Source organism: Tupaia chinensis, unplaced genomic scaffold (genome assembly GCF_000334495.1).
Source record: "Tupaia chinensis unplaced genomic scaffold, TupChi_1.0 Scaffold000074_1, whole genome shotgun sequence".
Lineage (NCBI taxonomy): Eukaryota > Metazoa > Chordata > Mammalia > Scandentia > Tupaiidae > Tupaia > Tupaia belangeri.
The window spans coordinates 518,591-540,829 of NW_006159534.1; the positions used below are offsets into that span (position 1 = coordinate 518,591).

The window sequence follows — 22,239 nt, forward strand, 5'->3', positions numbered from 1 at the left end:
GGGGGGGGGGGGGGGGGGTTGTGATTCCTCACTTTTCCTCTCACTGTCTCTGTCTCTCTCTAGCAAGCACACACACTCTAAGGTAGAAACCTCTTTTAAAAAAGGAAAAAGGGGACCAGAAGGTGACTTAATGGCTACATCACTAGACTCCGATGTAGTTGACTGAGGTTCAAGTCCCAGACCTGGCAACTTAATCTCATGCCAGGTGCCAAGATTCCGAGAGGAGAACGGATGAGAAGGGATTGCAGCATGGCCATCACCCAAGGGGATGATTTCTTGCTTTCTGTCTCTCAGTCTCTCCAGCAAGCATGGATACCCCATAGCAAAAATCTCTCTTAAAAAAGGGGGAAAAAAAGTCTTCATTTGCTCATTGGCCCAAGCAGCATGGCCAAGTTTGAAAGTTTTTCTGGATAATAATCCCTCTCATATTAAACTAGGCTTTTCGCTAGTCTCCCTTCCTCTCAATACATAGCCCTTTCCTGTTAGAGATAGGGAGAAAACACAATAATATGTTAACCCAAAGTAAAATTCTACTGATTACCAAGAAGGAAAAGTTGTTACTGGTTCCATCATCATCATCTACAGTCACCTCTGCTAATATCATTATGAGTCTTAATTTCACACAGCTATTCTCTTCCTTGCCTTTCCTGTTCATTTAAGTCAGTTTTGGGGGCATGTGATCATATGTTTTGCTGTCTTGTTTTTGTTTTAAATCAGCGTCAAACACCCAGTTCTGTTAAGTGGGTGCTCAACAAATTCTTAATTACTAAATGTATTTTAAAACTTATTTTAAAATCCCCCAAATTCTAGAAGATCATTTTTAGTGGTAAAACCCTAAAAGCAAAGAGCCCGAAGACTTGTATTTTTGTTGCAGCCTTCGGACACTAATATAATCTGTTTCTTATCTTTGGCCTGCACTTTTTTTTTTTTTTAAAGTCTGCTGTAGGGTACTAGCACTTGCCAAGAGAGAAAGAGAGAGGGAAAGGGTGTGACCCTTGGATTGGTGTGACCATCACACCAGTATCTCTTCTCCTCCAGTCTCTTGGGATTTTGGGCAGGCACTTGCATGTTCCTGGCATATTTTTTAAGCTGCTTGGTACAGAACTTGATCCAGGCGATTAGTGTAGTTAGCCATGTGGAAGCTAGCCATCTTAACCTCCACACCACCTGCTGGCCCTTAAATAAATAAATAAATAAATATATACACATATACACACACATATATATGTATATATATTTTTATATTTTTTTACATATAATATATATACACAAATTTTTTTTTTTTTACTTGAAGAAGGGTATTTGTACTGGGTGATGTTTATCATTAAAATTGTTCAAAGGTTATTTATTGAGAGAGAGAGAGACAAAAGAGACAAAGACAAGCACCTTCAGCAGGGTTTCATGCCACAATCCTGTCCTGAGCCCTTCCCAGCCTGCCAGATTCCTAGGCATATCACTTCCCGTTGTTTATCTCCTTTGGAGTTGTTTCCATAAAAGTCTATGCCCTATCCAATCTAACTTTTATAAAATAATTTTCTTTCTGTGGAAATAGGGTAATTTTTTTTTCATGCCATAATTTAGAGTATTTTCAGATTTCTTTCCTAGTATCAATTCTCCAATGATACTATGGGAAGATTAGCTGAAGGGTTCTTTTTATATTGATTTCTGGTACTCTTGTCAAAGCTCAGCTCTCTTTTTTTTAAGCTTTTTTTTTTTTTTAATTATCTATCTATCTATCCATCTATCTGTTTCTTGCGATTTTCAAGCTAATAGGTCGAGGACTCAAACTGCAGTCAGCCATGTGGGAATCCAGCAGCTTAATTGCCATGCCACCTGCTGATCCTCCCAGTGTGATTTCTCCTTTGATTATGTCCCAAAAGTGTGAGTTTTTTCATATTGAGGAAAAACTCGTCTATATTCTGAACGTTTTTCCACACTATTCATAAGGTTTTCATTTTTTGTTTTTTGTCTACTATGGATTTGCTGATGCTCTATAAATCTTGTATTTCTTCTGAAAGCTTTGCTACATTTGTTACACTAGTGGAATTTCTCCTCAGAATGAGTTTTGGTTTACTTGGTTCAGCACAGGGTAAATTATGATAGAAAAGTGCCTTGCTCTTTAGTTTTTTTTCCATTAGCATTTCTTTCATACGTCTTAAGATAGGGATGAACTGTGCTTGAAATCTGTAGTCATCATTGGGTAATATTTTCCTCTCTAGATTTCAAGGGTTCATAAAGTGACAAGCATTCTCAGAATGTCTTCTGACAAACATGTTCAAAGAAAAAAGCCCCACACTTTACCTAGTAAATTAAACAATAAGTCATTTAGATTATATTATTAAATAGACAGTAAATGAAATAATAGATAAGGCCCTTCTGTGTACACTAGACATAGAGGAAGAATGCTTGTTAAATGAGAGCGTACACCATGGGTAATTTTCAGTTTCACCAAAATGTTCTTGAAAAACTTAAAATAGAGTTATTTCTGACAATATAAAGAACTTTCTGTGCAAACTTTCTTATACATGCCAAGAAACTAAAAATCTTGACTACATCCAAGTTTCATTTTCAGGAAATCATAATTCCATCTTTATTTTGATGAAAATTCACATTTGCTTTAAAAATTAAAATGTAAACAAATCATAACTACAGCAAGAGTTTTGAAGAAGGCAAAGAAGATATGTAGACTTGAAATTTTTCTACAGACTAGAATAGACCAGTTCTGTTAGATGCAAGATGCAGTTTTGCCAGTTTGTGTTACTGTTATTCGTCACCATGAGCTTACTTCATGGTAAGGCAAGGCTTAGATTAAGACTAGAGACAGCAAAGAGAATTGTCATTGGAGAGAGTAGGTTTATCTCTCACAGCATCAGTGATCAGGGAAGACAGTTCTGTTTGATGTCTGACCTCATTATTGAGGCAGCTCTGGGAAGAGGGAGAGAAGAGGATTTGAATATATTAGAAAAGAGAAGGCGTATATTTGACTTCTTTCTAAATAGCCATATTGGCTGAGCGCTAGTAGATACACTATGTCCCTTTAGTGCTTTCTAGTTGAAAACAAAGGGTAACTCAGGAGTGGTTATCTTCTGCTTGTGAGAATCCCCCGTCGCCATCACCCCTACCCGAATCTTTCACAGATTTCATCGCTTTTTCTTTTCTTTCCTCAGTCTCTGTCTACATGCTGGTCTATATTGGCCTTTTCTCTTCTTCTATCTATAGGTATCCCTACAACATCACCCTTAGAGCAGTCCTTTTAAGATTGTTGGAACCTACAAGATGACATTTAGATCAAGAAATTCACTTTACAGAACAAACCTACAAGACATAAGAGAAGCTGTGACTCCTGTGCGTTCAGTAATTCTTTCATAGGGTAGGTGGTCATCAGGTGTGGGGTTTTGCCTTGCCATGTGCTTCCAAATAAAATGCAGCTGAGAATTTGGATGGTTGTGATTATGGCTTAAAATGAATCCATGAATTTTATTTCAAATACATTTTTTGATGACTATTAAGAAATTACTTCCTGGGACCAGCAGTTGGTGTAATGGCTATGTCGCTGGACTCCCATGTAGTCGACCATGGTTCGAGTCCCAGACCTGGTGGCTTAAACTCACACCAGGCGCATGTCCATCCATGCATGCATGTGTGCCCAAGATCCCAAGAGGAGAATGGAGGAGAAAGGATTACGGCGTGGCCATCCCCCCAGGGGATGATTTCTCACTTTCTGTCTCTCTGTCTTTCTGGTGATTGCATGTGCCCTATAGCAAAAACCTCTCCAAAAGAAAAACAAAAAAAGAAGAAAATTACTTCCTGGGGCTGACAGGTGGTGTGGTGGTTAAGGATGCTGGACTCCCACATGGCTGACTGCAGTTCAAGTCCTGGACCTGGCGGACCGCTTTCTTACTCTCTCTCCTCTCACTCTGTCCCTTTCTTGTTGAATTAAAATAATTAAATAAATAAGTAAAATTACTTCCTGGGACCAGCAGGTGGCATGGTGGTTAAGGTGCTGGACACTTCCATGTAGCCAACCACAGTTCGAGTCTCGGACCTGGTAGCTTGCTTTCTCACTTTTCCTCTCCCTCTCAGGTCAAATTAAAATAAATGAATGAATAAATAAAATTAAATAAGTAATTCTTAAAAAATAAAAAAAAGATATTACTTCTTTATATATGACTTCACTACTATTCAAAGATTTCTCTACTGCCTAATTTTTGAATAGCAAACCCATTAGGACAGATATTAAGGGATATCGGAGCTGGTGTAGTTGATTTAAACATTGCTAAAATAGAAGCTTATTTACCTAGTATTCTCAAAATGGTCTTATTATTAAGTTAGCCACTTAATAAAAAGCATCCTTTGAGTCACTAAGTTTTTTTCAACTTTTCGATGTTGATGTAGGATGTTTTAGTATGGAGTATTTGACCAAGCTAATAAGCTGTCAGCATACAAGGTGATACTTAGGACAAAAATTTTCTTAGAATCTATTCTAGTAAAAAGAGAGACAAATAGAAAGCAACTTTTTTCCTCAAAAAGATTTAGTAGTTGCTGAAAGGTCGATACAAGGAGCATAAAATTCTTGTCAGGCCCAGTAACCAGAAATGCTTATGAAGATATAAGAAAACAATAGTGAGGCGAGTTCCCGGGATTCTGGTACAGTTTTATAATAGCCTCATAATTTTTTTTTTTTTTTTGGGAGAGATTTTCGCTATAGGGCGCGTGCGCTCGCCAGACAGACAGAGAAGACATAGAGACAGAAAGCGTGAAATCACCCCCCCGGGGGGATGGTCACACCTCAGTCCCTTCTCCTCCATTCTCCTCTCGGGATCTTGGGCACGCACGCACATGCGCCCGGCGTGAGTTTTAAGCCACCGGGTCCGGGACGCGAACCGCGGTCGACTACGTGGGAGTCCAGCGACATAGCCATTATGCTAACTGCTGGTTCCCAATTTCGTTGTTACTGTTTTTTAACTTTTTATTTTAGGTAATAATAAACTCATAGGAAGTTGTTAAAAATAATACAGAGATAGAGATTCATAGAAAATTGCTGGGACCAGCAGTTGGTGTAATGGCTATGTTGTTGGACTCTTGTATAGTCAACCGCAGTTCAAGTCCCGGACCCGGTGGCTTAAACTCATACCAGGTGCGTGTGCATGCGTGCGTGCCTAAGATCTCGAGAGGAAAATGGAGGAGAAGGGATTGTGGCATGGCCAACTCCCCTGGGGGGTGATTTTTCGCTTTCTGTCTCTCTTTGTCTCTCTGTCTTTCTGGCAAGTGCATGCATACTATAGCAAAAACCTCTCAAAAAAAAAAAAAAAAAAAGAAAGAAAGAAAGTTGCAAAAACAGTGCAAAGAAGTCTCATTTACTCTTCACCCGTTTTTTCAGTCATATTTTACATGTATCTACAGCACAAACACAAAACCAGGAAATTCGTATTTTTACAATACATGTCTGTCTAGTTCTGTGACATCATATATGTAGGTTGTCAGAGCACCCCAATACAGGACTGCTCCTCACCTCAAAGACCCTCCTTGTGCTACCACTTGATAATCACGCCCATCCAAACACTCCTCCCCCATGCCCACAGTCCTTTGGCAACCTTTATATGCTCTCCATTTTTATGGTTTTGTTGTCGTATTTATTAGTCAGGCTAGTAATAGAATGTTGTTTCAAAGAGGGAAATGGTTTTTGAAGCAGAAACTACCTTTTGATGAGGGTTAAAAAATCATTTTTATTTTCATGTTTTCTAATTAAAAGCTTCTTTAAATGGAGAACACCAATAGAATTTTAACCCATTTACCCCCAATTAACGTGACAGCTACACATCTATCTTTCTCTTTCTCTCCCTTCTTCCTCTCTGCTCTTCTGTCTTGCTCTTTTTTCAATTAGCTTCCAACAGAGTATTCTTAAAGTGATGAAGCATTTTCCCATTAAGTTGATGATGTTGAAATGGCCTAAGAATTGGATAAGTTTTCCGAAACTTCTTAGTATTTCTTATTTGAACAGTCAGAAAAGCATCAAAAGTTTTTTTAAATGAAAAAAAAATTAAATAATAATTTGCCAGTACTTTTGTCTGAATTCCTTATTTGTCATGGTAATTATAATGATGAAGACAGGATCAAATGAGTTAATAGTATAAAATGCTTAGACTGGCATGAAGTAATCTTAACCTCTGCATTTGAGTGTTAACTATTGTTTTTATTTTTATTGTTGTTATTAAGACATCTGTTCCAGGATGGGAAGGACTTTTTCAAACAGATAGTATATTAAAGGACACAGGGAAAGGGACAGGTGTACTGGCTACTTTAAACAAATAAACAAAAAACCAGGTCCACACGTTCACATAAAAGAAGATTGAGGGACCAGCAGATCGTGTAATGGCTATGTTGCTGGACTCTCACATAGTCGATGATGGTTCAAGTCCTGGATCCGACGACTTAATCTTATGCCAGGCCACATGTACGTGCATGCCCAAAACCCCAAGAGGAGAATGGAGGAGAAGGAAATGCAGCATGGCCATCCTCCCTGGGGGCGTTATTTCTTGCTTTCTGTCTCTCTCTTGTATCTCCAGCAAGCACACATTCCCATAGCAGAAATCTCTTTCTAAAAAAAAGAAAGAAGATTGAGATGTTTGTTCTTTGGGAGTTTTGAGTTTACAGGTGATTCACAGCTACCTGTTTTCACCCTATTTAACAACAAGCATGATTAGTGTCACATTTGGAGAAATACATAGAAAGAGAAGTAAATTTACCTAACTTTTTTAATACTACAAAAAAATGACCATTACTACTAGTCGTGGTATAAGTGATCCAGTATTTAACGAATATCAAAACTTTGAGAAACTTCACATTCATTGATACAGTGATTTTTTTTTTTTAATTTTTAATAGAACTATTTTTTGGTATATTTTTAAATTCTGATTTCTGGCTTACATATAATTGTTAAACATCTGGGTTACAGCATGGTTTTTTAAAGCATAAATACAGTATATAATAATCAAATCAAGGATATAGACATATTCATCTTATTTGATATTGAACATTACACTAATGCTGTGCACATTCAATACCAGTTCTCCTGGGTTTTTTTGGATGTATACATCAAATTGTCAGTGACACTTTTTACTCTGCTGTGGTATACTGTTTCATAACCTATTTTACTTTTTTTACATACATCTGTTAATCATTTTGTTTCAAATCCCTCCTACCCTAATTGGAGGTTCTGGTATCTGTCATTCTTCTTTTTATTTCTCTGTCATTGAGGAATTTATTTTTCAATTAATATATCTGAATGTTTATTGTTTCTTAATTTGCCAAGTTTAGATGTTTGTTGACTCTACTATAGAAGATGATTTCACCTTCTTACATTCTCTTCCATTTTTACATGATTCAATTCCCCTTTGTTTCCCCATATAATTATATCACAGTTTTGACTGTGTAACTATATTCTTTACAATTGAACTATGATTGCTTACTGAAATGATGTTTTTCTTGGCTAAGAATTTGGTTTAGCTTTCTCAGTCTAGCACTATGTTTTTGCCAGAAGTGATTATCTTTACTTGATATGTTCAAGAATCTGCTTTCATTTTTCAGAGACATCTCCCTTGGAATCTCTGTTTTCAAGTTACTCTGTCAGTTCTTGTATTTCTTATCTGCCGATGGCTTTGTCCCAGGATTTCCCTTTACTGTTAAGCAAGGAATTCCTAGTATTTTCTTTTGGTGTTTGTTCCTCAGTTTTCTGGATCCCATATCTTTCTTTTTCTTGATTTGTAGTTTGTTTTGATGAGACACATATTCTACCATCTCTCAGAGAATGGGTAATGGAAGGCAAATCCTCAAAGATATCCATTTCTAAAAATGTCTGTAGTCAACTTTCATGCTTGACTGATAATTTTGTTGGATACAGAATTCCAGGATCTTGAAGGCATTTTTTAGTTGTTTTTAATTTACAGTACTGCTATTGAAGTGTGGTTCTTTTGTTGTTGTTGTTTTGTTTTTGAATTTGACAGCTTTTATGATCTCTGCTCTAGTGTCCTGCAATTTTTTGATGCAGTATCTTAGTTTGAGTTTATTTTTTAATCCATTGTACTGAGCAGTAGGCAGGTCTTGTCTTATCCTCAAGTTCTGGAACATTTTATTGAATTGCTCTTTTAATAAGTTGCTTTTAATACGTTTAATAAGTTACTTTTAAACTTAAGTTTAATAAGTCATTTTTCTCCGTTTTGTTTTAAAATTCCTATTATTTGGGTATTAGTATTCATGGACTCCACTAATTAATATAAAATGTTTTGCTCCTGTTCGCTTTTTGTTAAAAATGTTTTATCACCTTTATCTCAGATTTTTATTTATCTTACATCTTTTAATTCTAAAAGTTCTATTTGCTTCTCTGAATATTTCTTTTTGATATCCTACTGTTTTTGCCTAGTGAGTGTAATATCTCTTTCTCATCAATCTGAGAATAATTAGTGTATGGGTCTTTTTCTTTTCTCAGTTTTCTGCCCTAATTCAGTTTTCCAAGTTTTGTTGTTGTTGTGTTTCATGGATTTTTTGTCTCTTGTTTCATGGATGTTGCTCTTGTGTCCCAGAGAGTTAGCCTATTTTGGACCTTGGCTCTTCTGGCAGACTGAAGCTTATGAAACTGAAACCCTTTAAAATCAAAGGAAATCAGTTTTTTTCCCCCTGAGAGATTTTTGCTATAGGACACTTGCAGTTACCAGAGAGACAAAAAGCAAGAAATCATTCCCTGCAGGAGGGGAGGGAAGAGGTGATCATGCTACAGTCCCTTCTCCATTCTCCCCTCGGGATTTGGGGCATGCACACAAGCCCACAGTGAGTTTGAAGTCACTGCGTCCAGTACTCAAACCACGGTCGACTATATGGGAGTCCAGTGACATAACCATTACGCCATTTGCTGGTCCCAGAAATCACTTTTATTAAAATAGGCTTATTGGGTCAGCCTGTGGTGTGGTGAAGACAGCTGGATTCCACATGGCTAGTATGCGGTTTGAGTCCTCGTCTGGCAACTTGAGAAACACATTGGGAACAAATGTGTGTTTGTGCCCAAAATCCCAAAAGGAGGGAGAAGTAGAGGAAAAGGGATTGTGGCATGACCATCCTCCATGGGAAGGGTGCGTTTTTACTTTCACTCTCTTTATATATCTGTCTTTAGTGAACACATGTGTCCTCTGGCAAATTTATTTTTTTAAATGCTTATCAAAATATTTTGCAAGCTGTTACATGATAATATATGATGAGATCTAGAAATAGGTCTGATAACTACCATAGTTTCAAAGAAGTGGTAAGATACCTGTACTACTGTAATGTGATAGGAAAATGCCTGATTTTTTTAAAGAATTATTTACTTAATTTTATTTATTTACTATTTTTGCTACAGGGCATGTGTGCTTATCAGAAAGAGACTGACAGACAGACAGAGAAAGTGAGAAAGCAAGCCACCAGGTCTGGAACTAGCACTACAGTCATCCATGTGGGAAATCCAGCTGCCTTAACCACCACACCACCTGCTGGCCGAAAATACCTGATTTTTTGTTAATGTAAAAAACACATGTATTGCCAATATCACTGTAAACTGTGGTCCACATTTATAATTAAAAGGAATATGTTGTTTCAGTTAGGAGTTAGTGTAAAATAGGAACCAGCAGGTGGCGTAATGGCTATGTTTCTGGATTTCCACGTAGTTGACCGCAATTCGAGTCCCAGACCCAGTGGCTTAAATTCACGCCAGGTGCGTGTAATTGCATGCCCAAGATCCCAGGAGGAGAGTGGAGGAGAAGGGATTACGATGTGGCCATCCCCCCTGGGGGGCGATTTCTTGCTTTCTGTTTTTCTCTTTCTGGCAAGTGCATGTTCCCTATAGCAAAAACCTCTCCAAAAAGGAAAAAAGAATAATAAAGAAGTTAGTATAAAATAAAAATTGAAGGGACCAGCAGTTAGCGTAATGGCTATGTCGCTGGACTCCCACGTAGTCGATCGCGGTTCGAGTCCCGGACCCGGTGGCTTAAACTCACGCCAGGCACGTGTGCGTGCGTGCCCGAGATCCCGAGAGGAGAATGGAGGAGAAGGGATTGCGGCGTGGCCATCCCCCCTGGGGGGTGATTTCCTGCTTTCTGTCTCTCTGTCTCTGTCTGTCTGGCGAGCGCACGCGCCCTATAGCAAAAAACCTCTCAAAAAAAAAAAATTGAAAATAAAAAATTTATATCCTAGTGTTGGGACCATTGAATTCTTATTGATAGGTCCTTTGGGGGGAATCAAGAATCCCGTTACAAAAGGATTTTTCAGATTTCTGGGTTCTTTGAGTGTCAACTCAAAGAAAACCATAATAAAAAGCTAGTTGGAGCTCTTGAGTGAATGGGGGGAAACTAGTAGCACACACTATACAAGGGGACTTGAAAAAGCTTATGTAAAAATGAAGTTAAAGTATGAGTTTTATTTTAATGCCAAAAAAAATTATTGAAATCCCTGCAGTTTTTCATCAAACACATTTTCCATGAACTTTGTGAAGACTGTCTCATGTTGTAGGATGCTCAACATTCATTATCTGTGGATCTTTCTTAGGATTCAAATCCCTTCTAAAAAGAATTCACCAATATTCTGCTTATGGAATATAATTTGACCTATTTAATTTTTATTTTTATAGTCTAGTATACTAATAAAATTTGCTTTTTGACACTTGGGGCCAACTAGTGGCATGGTGGTGAAGGTGGCTGGAATTCCACATGGCCAACTGTGAGGTTTCAGTTCCGGACACAGTAGCTTGAAAAACACATACTGGACACATGTGCTTGTATGCCCAAAATCCTGAGAGGAGAAGGGATTGCAGCATGGCATCCCACTTGGGGGGTGATTTCTCACTCTGTTCCTTTCTCTTTCTCAGGTGAGCACACACATCCCGTAGCAAACTACTGGGTTATCAGAAAAGTCATGACGTATTTTGTCCATGTTTAAAAAAATGCCTCATGACCTTTGCAACAACCCAAATTTAAAAATTGCTTTTGACACTTAACTCACTGGTTATGATATTAGATATGTTCCTGTTAAGCAGTTCTAGAGAAGGACAAAAACTGTCTTTAATGTTTAAAAACCTTTAATATGACAAAGCTTGGCTATTTCTTGAGTCTTTGTCTAATTTTCTCAATTTTCCAGGAGCTTTCAAGCTGTGGATGGAATAAAAAAGAAAAATACAGTTCTGCACCAAACGCAGTTGCCTTTACAAGAAGATTTAATCATGTGAGTTGTTTATAAAATGTTGTCATTTAGTTTCTGAGATTAAATTCCTCAATAAATAATTTTTAATTAGGAAAATAGTTTTAACGGGGACAGCAGATGGTATAGCAGCTATGTTGCTGGACTCCCACATGGCCAGCTGCAGTTCAAGTCCCAGACTCAGTGGCTTGAAACTCATGCCAGGCGCATGTACATGCCCACTCAAGAGACCAGGGAGGAAAACGAAGGACAAGGGATTTCAGTGTTTCCCCCCACCTTCCCTCCAACCAGCACATGGGCCCAAAGGCAAAAACCTCTTTAAGAAAAAAAGGGGAATAGTTTAACTTTGCACATTTATTCTGGAATATTTTTAACCAATATCTTTTACATATTATCTGTATGATCTCTGTTTTTGTCTGTAATTCCTATTGGAAATTTAATGGAACTTGACATTCTTTCCTACTTGTCTCTTAATCTTTCATATTTTCCATCTATCTCTTTGTTTTTCATTCCAAGTGATTTCCTCATACCTACATGTATCCCAGTTCACTTACTCTCTTCACATATGTTTTGCCTGTTTCAAGTCTGTGTGCTTTTTCTATACTGTCTCTTAGTTTTAAAAAATAATTTTCAGCATTTTTTTAAAATAGTTTTTGTATTAACTGAAGTCCTTGGGGTACTGTTCTCTGTTTCTGCTGATCCTTACAATGATTTGTGTCTTACGAGTTTTGACTTCGGATTGGAAGTTCATATCTGTAAACTATCCGCAAATTTTGCTGCTGCCTAGATTGAGAGTGCATCTCCTCTGCAAAGCTTCCTGTTTGCTTTTACTGGTACACCACCAAGGCTGTTGCAGACCTAGACCTAGACCACTTTATGTTACATGTTCGGTTGTGGAATATTTGTACTTTTCTGTAGTGAAGAATTTAAACTCCAAATCCAATTAAGAGTAGGTCTTTGGTTATAAATTCTTAAGAAAGACATTTTTTTTTCTCCTTGGCCACCTAGAGCCTAAGTCAGAACAGATAAACTTGTATGTTGCCTCCTTTTGCAGTAGGTGAATGGTTTTAGTCCACCTTTTCTCTGAAAGTGTAGCCCTTTGCAGAGAGCCCTTAGATAAGGAGAGAGGGAGGAAGGGAGAGGTGTGAGGCCTTGTCTTAAGTTCCTTCCCCTTAGTCACTAGGATAGGAAGTCCTCCAAGGTCAGCTCTAGTATCTACTTTTGAAACTACTGCTTTGTCTTTATGTCTTTTCCTTTTTGGCCTCTAGGAAAATTCCCATTATTTCTTCTAAGTCAGACATGCTTTTTTTTTTTCTTCTTTTAAGAATTTTAAAATTTTCTCTAGGGCATGGAGGCCTAGGGGTGAAGGATGTCCTGAAGGCAAAGTCTGCCCAGCCCCAGAATGACCCCCATCCAGCAGGGTAGTGACCTTCACAGGTCATTGACTGTAGGTCCTCCCCTAACAGGAAAGGAGAGGACAACCGAGAGTGCTCATCAGAGGCAGAGAGGGAGAGAGAAGGTTACAACACACCCCCAGACTACACTGCAGTCTCCTCTCTTCCATTCTTTTGGAACATGCTTGTGTGTGTTTTGAGCTCCTGGTGTCCAAGACTCAAACCATGCAGTTGGCCATGTGTTATCCAGCCACCTAAATAAACTGCCACACCACCTAGCTAGCTCCATCTTTTTTTTTTTTTTTAAAGTGTGTGACATTGAACCTGGCATTTCTAGGATTTTAATGAGAAGTTGTTTCTCATGTTCTTTCCTTTACTATGTTCACAAAATGGAAATAGGTTACAGTTTTTAAAAATTAGATTAAACCCATTAGTGGGCCAAGGTCAAATACGTCCTATACTGAACTGCATATTTGAGCTATTCAGGAGTTGTTTTTAATTTTTTATAAGTGGTCAGAATTTATCATCACAGTAAAACTTTTTTTCTCTATTATACAAAAACATTATTTACAATACTCAAACACTTATTCTTAAGTAAGCAAAAAGTTGTTAGAATCAAATGTGTAACTATATGCCAAAACCTTTATCCTAATTCCAAATATCATTTGGTTTTTTGAGAAGATCTACTGCATAATTTCTTGAGCACTCATAGAGCCTTAGGATATCTGAAGTTGCAAATTAGAAAACAAGTGTAGCCAAGAATCTTTTGGAGAGGACCCATACGCATCTTAATTTTTAAAATGAATCTCTTGTAGACATTGAATATTATTTGTCAGCAGATGTATGTGCTTGCTGTAGAGACAGAGAAAGCGAGTGGGGAGAAGGTACTTCTCAGTGGGATACAGTCATGCTGCAGTCCCTTCTCCTTCCTGTCAGGATCTCGGGCATGTATGCACAGTGCCCAGTGCTTTTTTCAAGCTGCCAGGGCTAGGGTTTGAACTGTGCTGTCAACCATATGGCATCTAGCTTCCTTAACCATTAGGCCATGAAGCTGGTCCAAATGTTTTTTTTGTCGAAGAACTTTTTCATCCATAACTGCTCCCTTTAACCTTGTACTTTCTTTATCATCTGTCTGTGGAGTCACCCAGCATTTTGACCTATGTAGACTCTCAGTCTAGATTGCATTCTGTGTCATCTAACATGTCCACATTTTTGCAAATTAGCTGCTGATCCCAAAGGTTTGATCACATTCAGCCCATTAGTTAAGAGTATAGATTTTATCCCCTGTTTTAACAGGGGATACGTAATATCTAATTGTCTCACAAGGGGTGTTCGCAGGTGTGTGTTGACCCATTGATTACCTGGGGTTGGTAAAAGGTGAATTTGTGTTCCATGATTCTTTCTCATTTCTAAATTGGACTGCTTTTATGGAGACATTTTATTTCTTGTCTGGTATTGCTTACCTAGAGGTCCATTTCCTATAGGAAAGGAAAGATAAGAGAGTCGGTTTTTTTTTTCTTTTTTTTTTTGAAAAGTTTTTGTTATAGGGCACATATGCTCACCAGAAGGAGACAGAGAGACAGAAAGTGAGAAATCAACCCCTCCCCCCCCCAGGGGGCATGGCCACACCACAATCCCTTCTTCTCTGTTCTCCTCTTGGGATCTTGGGCATGCACACACACACACACACACACACACACACACACACACATGCCTGGCGTGAGTTTAAGCCACCGGATCTGGAACTTGAACCGCAGTTGGCTCTGTGGGAATCCAGCAACATAGCCATTACGCCAACTGCTGTTCCCAAGAAAGTCGTTTTGAATCTTTCCTTTATTTAGCAGTGTTGAAGGTAGTGAATTGGTGTTGTTATATCCTCTGATAGTGACCAGATAGGTTTGGGTTTTTCTTTTAGAAAGAGTTTTGCTATGGGGCATGTGTGCTTGTTGGAGAGACGGAAAGACAAAAAGCGAGAAATCACCCCTCTGTGGGGCGATTGCCATGCCGCAATCCCTTTTCCTCCATTCTCCTCTTGGGATTTTGGACACGCACGCACACGCGCCTGGTGTGAGTTTTTCAAGCTTCCAGGTCCAGGACTCAAACCTCAGTTGACTACGTGGGAGTCCAGCTGCAGAACCGTTACACCATCTGCTGGTCCCAGACCAAATAGTTTTAAACTTTTTTTTCCTTTTAAGTTTGTTTTCTTCATGAGATGGGGGCACTCCTAAAAGGGTCCTCACAGTGCAGTCCTCCCCCAAGCTCTGGGGCCAGCCTCAGGTGTGCCCAGTGTGTTCAGGTGGAACCTGCACACCTGCCTGGGGCCTTTCCACGTGGCCTCCAGCATCACACAGCTGCACCTGTATTGCCTCTGCAGCTGCAGCTGAGCCAGATCTTAACTTTTAAATATCATTACGAGCTCAGATTTCCAGTGCAAGTACTATTTTATTGAAACTCATATTGTCATATTGTTCCATCATTGGCCAGTGGGAGTGTCTTAGCTTGACTTTCATGTCTTTTGCCGTGACCTTAGTAGTCTTCAGTATTTCTTTTCTTTTTTTTTTTTTTTCTTTTTGGAGAGGTTTTTGCTATTGGGCGTGTGTGCTCGCCAGAAAGATAGAGAGACAGAAAGCAAGAAATTACCCCCTGGGGCGATGGCCACACTACAATCCCTTCTCCATTCTCCTCTCAGGATCTTGGACAAGCACACACCATGCACCCGGCGTGGACTCCAACTGCGGTCGGCTACATGGGAGTTCAGCGGCATAGCCTTTATGCTATCTGCTGGTCCCAGTCTTGAGTATTTCATGGTTTCCTTGCTATCTAGTATGCCAGAATGTTGCATGTTCATTTTGTATGTATCTTGACCCCTGCCTGGGATCAACATTTCTCTTAGAAGCCAGCAGATGGTGTAATGATTATGTCGCTGGACTCCCACATAGTCAACCACAGTTTGAGTCCCAGACCCAGCAGTTTAAAACTCACGCTAGGCATGTGTGCATACATGCCCAGATTCCCAAGAAGAGAATGAGAAGAAGGGATCGTGGTGTGGCCATCCCCACAGGGGGTGATTTCTCACTGTCTCTCCTTCTCTCAGTCTCTCCGGTGAGTGCACACACTATGTAGCAAAAGTCTCTAAAAAAAAAAAAAAGCCCTGTTTCTTATGATGGATGTGAATCTGGATGCTAAGGATATTTATTGCTAATTGGGTAATCACAATATCTACAACTTCTTGGCAAGATATATTGGTTGTTGGAAGTCATGACACATTTTTCTGTGCAAAAGTTCTCCGTGACTTTTCTGATGACTCAGTAGCTCGGGTATCTATCTATCTGTATCTGTATCTCATACACACAAACACACAGAATTATTTAAAGATAAAATACCTCATGAATTGACAGGTTCAGGAATTCAAATTCAAGACCAGAGTTTTTATAATACTTTGGATCTTTTATATTACATCTGCATGTCCTTTCTTGTACATCCAGAGTCCTGGTTTTCAGAGAATACAAGGCACAATACAGTATCCGTTAGTTTGTTCATGTTTTATACTGCATAGCAAACGACAGTGTCGGAATAACAATACTGATATGACCACCGTCAGCTCCAACAGCGGTGGTATTACGGAAAGCCGGTTTATGTTTTACGGATTTCCTCTCTCTCTGCCTTTACAGTTTTTTATAATTGTACCATATGTTGTCTGAGCACGTAGGTGTTATATAACATACTCTCTCCCTTCAGCTCTTGCTTAGTGGTAGTTCTTTGAATAAGCATATATTTAGTCACTTCCATCCTTATCTCTAGTCATTTTGGTCATCTGGGACTTGTTCTCATGTAAATTACTGAGGAAAGACTCATTGGAATAACACTTCATGAACTGTTGCATGTTGACAAGTTTGTGTTCTTTCTAGGTGAAAGTGAGTTTTCTTCCATGGGAAAAAATCTTGCACGTACTTTTTTCCCCTCCATCTTTGATGTGTCTGTCACCATTTTAAGTCTGCTGGTCTTATGAAACCGCGTCTTGGTATTGGTTGCTCTGGATCAATATTCCCAGGTGTGGTTGGGTTTTAACCATGGCATTCAGTTAGGGAGCACCTACATGGAGCCTTCTGAGTATAGTGAGCTCAGAGTAGTGTGCTCACCTCGGGCTCCCATAGAAATCATTCCAGTAGTCAAAATGAGTCATGTGCATTAAGGCCTCTGTCCTAAAGTCAGTGTAAGTGTTGCTCTAATTATTGAAGCAGTCACAAGCCTTCCCAGCGTCAGTGAGAAGTGACATACATACCAACTTCAGATGAGAGGAGTGAGAATTTGTATTTTTAAATCACCATAGTGGGGCAGGCAAGTGGCATGGTGGTTAAAGGCGCTGGACTCCCACATGGCAACCCACCAGGTCTCGGACCTGGTGGTTTGCTTTCTCACTTCCTCTCTCTCTCTCTCTGTCTCTCTCTGATCAAACTGGAAAATAATAATGATAATAATAATAAATAAAGTTAAATAAAATAATTCTTTTTAAGAAATCACCATAGTATGTGTTTTAAAATTTGTCTGATAATAGTTTATGTTTGCATTTATGTAAAGTTGATATTTGCTAAGGTTATTGTTAATATCTAGACTATAACTTTTGATATTTTTAAACTTTGTTAGAATCGAGAAGAATTATTGTCTTTGGTAACCCAAATATAGTAACAAGCCTTAAGATGACTTTGTAGAATATGTACATTTTACATCTACATATGTTTGTAAAATATATACATACTGTATACAGATGGAAAGTGCAAATAAAGTATTATCTTTTGCACTAAGATTTCTAACCATATCCTGAGTTTAGATTTATAAAAGTTTGAGCCAACTTACAGTATTTTGATTATATTTTTTTTTAAGAATTATTTTATTGAACTTTATTTATTTTTAATTTGACCAGAGAGGGACAGAGCAAGAGAGAAAAGCAAGCTGCCAGGCCCGGGACTCGAACCATGGTCAGCCATGTGGGAGTCCAGCACCCTTAATCAGCTGCTGGCCCCATATTTTCATATTATATGAGTTAAGATGTGTTATATACATATTACATTATGTTATATGATAAGCAAACAATTTTTACCAGAGTAGAGCATTTTAATAATATTATAGAGCTAGTATATCATCTGATGAATGATTATCAATAGTTTTTAAATAAATCCAGAAAGCTGCTTCATCAATTTAGAAACTGTTATACACTTTTATATATGTGTGTGTATGTGTGTGTATATATGTGTATATATATATACACATGTATGTGTGTGTATATATACATATATACATGTATATATACACACACACACATACATACACATTTTTACCTTAGGGTGTGTGCGCTCACTGGGGAGAGAGACAGATAGACACCCTGAGAGGAAGAGTGAGAAATCACCTCCCAGTTGGCTGGCCATGCTGCAGTCCCTTCTCCTTCACTATCATCCCAGATCTTGGGCATGCACGCACATGCGCCCAGTGTGAGTTTCAAGCCACCAGGTCTAGGACTCGAACTGTGGTCAGCCATGTGGGAGTACAGCAATTTAACCACTATACCATCTACGGGTCCCCTCATTATACATTTTTTTTAATTGCCAGAGGGTATATGAGCAAGTGAGTGAGACAGACAGAGAATGAACCCACACCCCCAGTGGATCGTGGTCTTTGCACAGTTCTTTCTCCTCCATTTCTCTATCTGTTTGGGATTTGGGGCACATACATGTGCCTGGCATGTGTGTTTTTTTAATGTTTATTTAATTTTATTACTCATTCATTTATTTTAATTTGATCAGACACACACACACACACACACACACAGAGAAAGAGAGGGAGGGAGGGAGGAAGGGAGGAAGTGAGAAAGGGAGTCACCAGGTCCGGGACTTGAACCATGGTCAGCTGTGTGGGAGTATCCAGTGCTTTAACTACCATGTAACCTGCTGGTCCTGTCTGGTGTGATTTTTAAGCTGCCAGGGCCAGAATTCAAACCAGGGTTGGTCTTGTGGAATCTAGTTCCCTATGCACAGGACTTAATCACTGTACTGTGGGACTGGCCCTAAACAATCTTTGAAATGCAATCTTAATTTTAAAATGCTAACTTAGACATGTTTTTCTTTGTGATACTTCCAGGACAGTCTTCTTTGTGAATGTTCACATTATGGTTCTGCTCAATGTAAATTTAAATAAATGGCAATGTAGGATTACATCACCATAGAGAGACAAGCGATATGTAGCATTTTTTGTGTCTGATTTTACAGCATTCATAATTCTACCAAAATGTTTCAAACTACTACAGGAAAAAACCCACTAAACTATTTGTGTAGTATTCATGTTATATTGTTTCAGTTGTATTGCATTCTCTCAAAAAGCTCATTTCTCTAAAATTTATCTTAACTGTTATAAATTAAAAATCGGGACCAGCTGGTGGTGTGGTGGTTAAGGTGGCTGAATCCCTCATGAGATTCAGGTTCAAGTCTCAGACCAAGCCGGTTGAAAAACATGCCAGGCACATGTGCATGTGTGCAGAATTCTGAGAGGAGAATGGAGGAGAAGGGATTATGGCATGGTCACCCCCATGGGAGGTGATTTCTCACTTTCCATCTCTTTCTCTCTCTCTCATTAGCGCACATGCCCTATAGTAAAAATAAATACATGTATGTCTGTCATAGTGATAGGGGCCAGCAGGTCAAGTCCAGTAAGGTCATCAAATCATTACTGTCATTTATATTATCCGGGTAAGTAAATAATCTTGTCTTTCAACTATTTTAAATTTGTATTTGCAGGTAAGCTTTTGGGTTGTTAGAGAGATTCTTCATGCTCAAACATTAAAAATTAGAGCAGAAGTTTTGAGCCACTATATTAAAACTGCTAAGGTAAGAAAAATATGTGTGTGTATTTATTTTAATCATTTAGAAATGTTCATGAGTATTTGCTTTTTTTTACTTTATTTACAACTTACTAATACTGGAAAACAAGCCTTAATTGCTTAATGTAAGTTAGTTTTTAAAAAATGGATGCCTTGCAACCAGCAGGTGGCGTGGTGGTTAAGACGCTGGACACTCCCACATGGTCGACCACGGTTCGAGTTCTGGACCTGGTGGCTTGCTTTCTCACATTCTCTTTCTCTCTCTGTGTCTCTCTCTGGTCAAATTAAAATAAATGAATGAATAAATAAAAATAAAACAATTATTTTTAAAAAATGGATGCCTCTTTTTTCTGCGTTTTCCTTCCTGTTTCCTTCCTGTTTTCTTCCCCTTTTCTCTTATATCCTTTTTCTCTTCCTCTGAGTAGCTGAATTACATGATCTACTTCACCAGAGAAGAAGTAGACAAAGGTAGATTATAGGAAAATTTGGTATTTATAAAATATTCAATATTTGACCATTCTGCAGGTGATACCATATGGGATTAAGTAGAATGCATATGTATATTCTTTCTCTATGCTTATGAAGTAGCTGCCCTGCCTTGTGGAGAATAAGACTTTATTATTTAGAATAGCATGTGTGGTGTTATCTAATACGTTAACTGAGCAGCTGTTGGTGACATAGATAATAAATGCAGCGAGAGAAACAGCGTGGATTTCAAGGATATTCAGAATCTAGAGAGTAGGGTGGAATAGGGTCTTCCACACAGGGACACCCAGGCTTTTATTAAACCTTTAACAACTCCAGATTTATATTAAATGTGGTAATTATAGCCACCTTCATTCCTAACTATTTTTTTAATGAGTACATAACTTATATAAACTTACTTTACCTGTGTGAACGAAAATGGAATGAAACAAGAATACCATGTTTACAATTATTTTATGTCTTAATTCTTCCAAATTTTCTGAGCATGTGGGCACAGCTGTATTCTAATAGATATGTGGCACTAGGTGGCAGAGCTAGCCTTCTACAAATGTGGTATTTTGCAAGAGTGTCATAAAACTTTTAAAAACATTTTTGTGAAATGCTAGAGAAGTACTGTTTTTCAGCAAGTAGACATTAATTTTCTCTGTAGATTCTATTATTTTTTTCCTGGTGGTTGTGTTACATTTTCAGGTTTACTTATCTGTTTAACTCAAAACTACCAATCTTTAAAAAATATTTTTAATTAACAATAACTGTGCAGATTTGTAGTAGTACAGTGCAATTTTGCAGTATAAAAATATAATATTTAATAATTCATTCAGGATAATGAGCAAACCTATCTCTTCAACCATTTGTCATTTCAAGTGTTGGAAGCATTCAGAATCCTCCCCTTAGGACCAGCAGATGGCAAAATAGTTACGTTGCTAGACTCACCCATAGTCAGCTGCGGTTTGAGTCCTGAACCTGGCAACTTGAAACTCATGCCGGGTGCGTGTGCATGCATGCTCAAGATCCCAAGAGGAGAATGGAGGAGGAGGGACTATGGTGTGGCCATTGTTCCTGGGGGGTGGTTTCTTGCTTTCTGTCTCTCTGTCTCTCCGGCAAGCACACACAATCCATTGTAAAAATCTCTCTTAAAAAAATCTTCCCCTTTAGTTACTTGGAGATACACAGAAAATTGTTGCTATCTGTAATCTCCCCACTGTATTTTGCAACACTAGAAATTATCCCTCTAAATTACTACAATTTTCTTTTCTTCATAAATCAGCATCCCTCTATCTCACCTCTCTCCCCATTCTCAAGCATTCTTCATCTCTCTACCTCTGAGACCATTTTTATAATTTCCACATATAAGGGATAACATGAAAATCACCAAATTCTACTCATCAAACCTACTACTATACTTCTCATCAAATAATCACTTAATTCCAATTCAGACTCCTATACTTTGAGTAATTTTGTCAGTACCTACCTTCATCCCATCCCTAAATTCATAATTGTTTTTTCCTCATCATTGTTTCTTAAATCCCTCTGTTCTGATTCTCTGTCTTCTGTATTCAGTTTGTTATTTAACTGACAGTTCTGTCACTTCTTCAGTAGATTTTATCAGTCATTGTTTTCCAGAGGGAAAGAACCAACAGATTAAAATATTAACTATAAAAAGGGATTTAAGGAATGGATGCCTATGATTGTAGGGCTGGCAAGCCTGAGACTCAGGCAGCAGTTGAGGTGATAGTCTTGAGGCGAAATTACTTCTTTTCTTGGGAACCTCAGTTTTAGTCTTAAGCCTTTCAATTGATTAGATGAGGCCCACACACATTATCAAATATTACCTCTCTTAAGATTTTAGGTGTTGGGACCAGCAGGTGGCATGGTGGTTAAGATGCTGGACTCCTACATAGTTAACCATGGTTTGAGTCCCAGACCTGGTGGCTTGAAAATCATGCCAAAAATCCCAGGAGAAGAATGGAGGAGAAGGAATTGTGGTGGGGCCATCCCCTGGGGGGAGATGATTTCTCACTTTCCCTCTCTTTGGCAAGTGTATGTGTCGTATGGTGAAAACCTAAAAATAAAAAAACAAAAAGACAAAGAACCTAGATGTTTACTACATCTACAAAATATCTTCATGGCAACACCTACATTAGTGTTTGATTAAATAACTGGTACTATAGTCAAATTGACACGATTTACTGTAACATAGAACCAGCCCACGGCATGGTGGTTAAGGCAGCTGGATCCTTCATGGCCAATTATGTTCAAGTCATAGACCTGGCA

At 38.4% G+C, this 22,239-nt stretch overlaps 1 protein-coding gene across 1 annotated transcript in view; it reads left to right on the forward strand.

The window, feature by feature from the left end:
- Nucleotides 1-22,239, forward strand: part of RALGPS2 (Ral GEF with PH domain and SH3 binding motif 2) — a gene marked incomplete at its 3' end in the record, with an annotated part of 209,674 nt that overhangs the window by 90,090 nt on the left and 97,345 nt on the right. Inside the window, exons 5-6 of the mRNA XM_014583897.2 lie at nucleotides 11,158-11,241; nucleotides 19,397-19,486. Of these exons, the coding sequence (XP_014439383.2) occupies nucleotides 11,158-11,241; nucleotides 19,397-19,486 (174 nt within the window). The remainder of the gene's footprint in view (nucleotides 1-11,157; nucleotides 11,242-19,396; nucleotides 19,487-22,239) is intronic.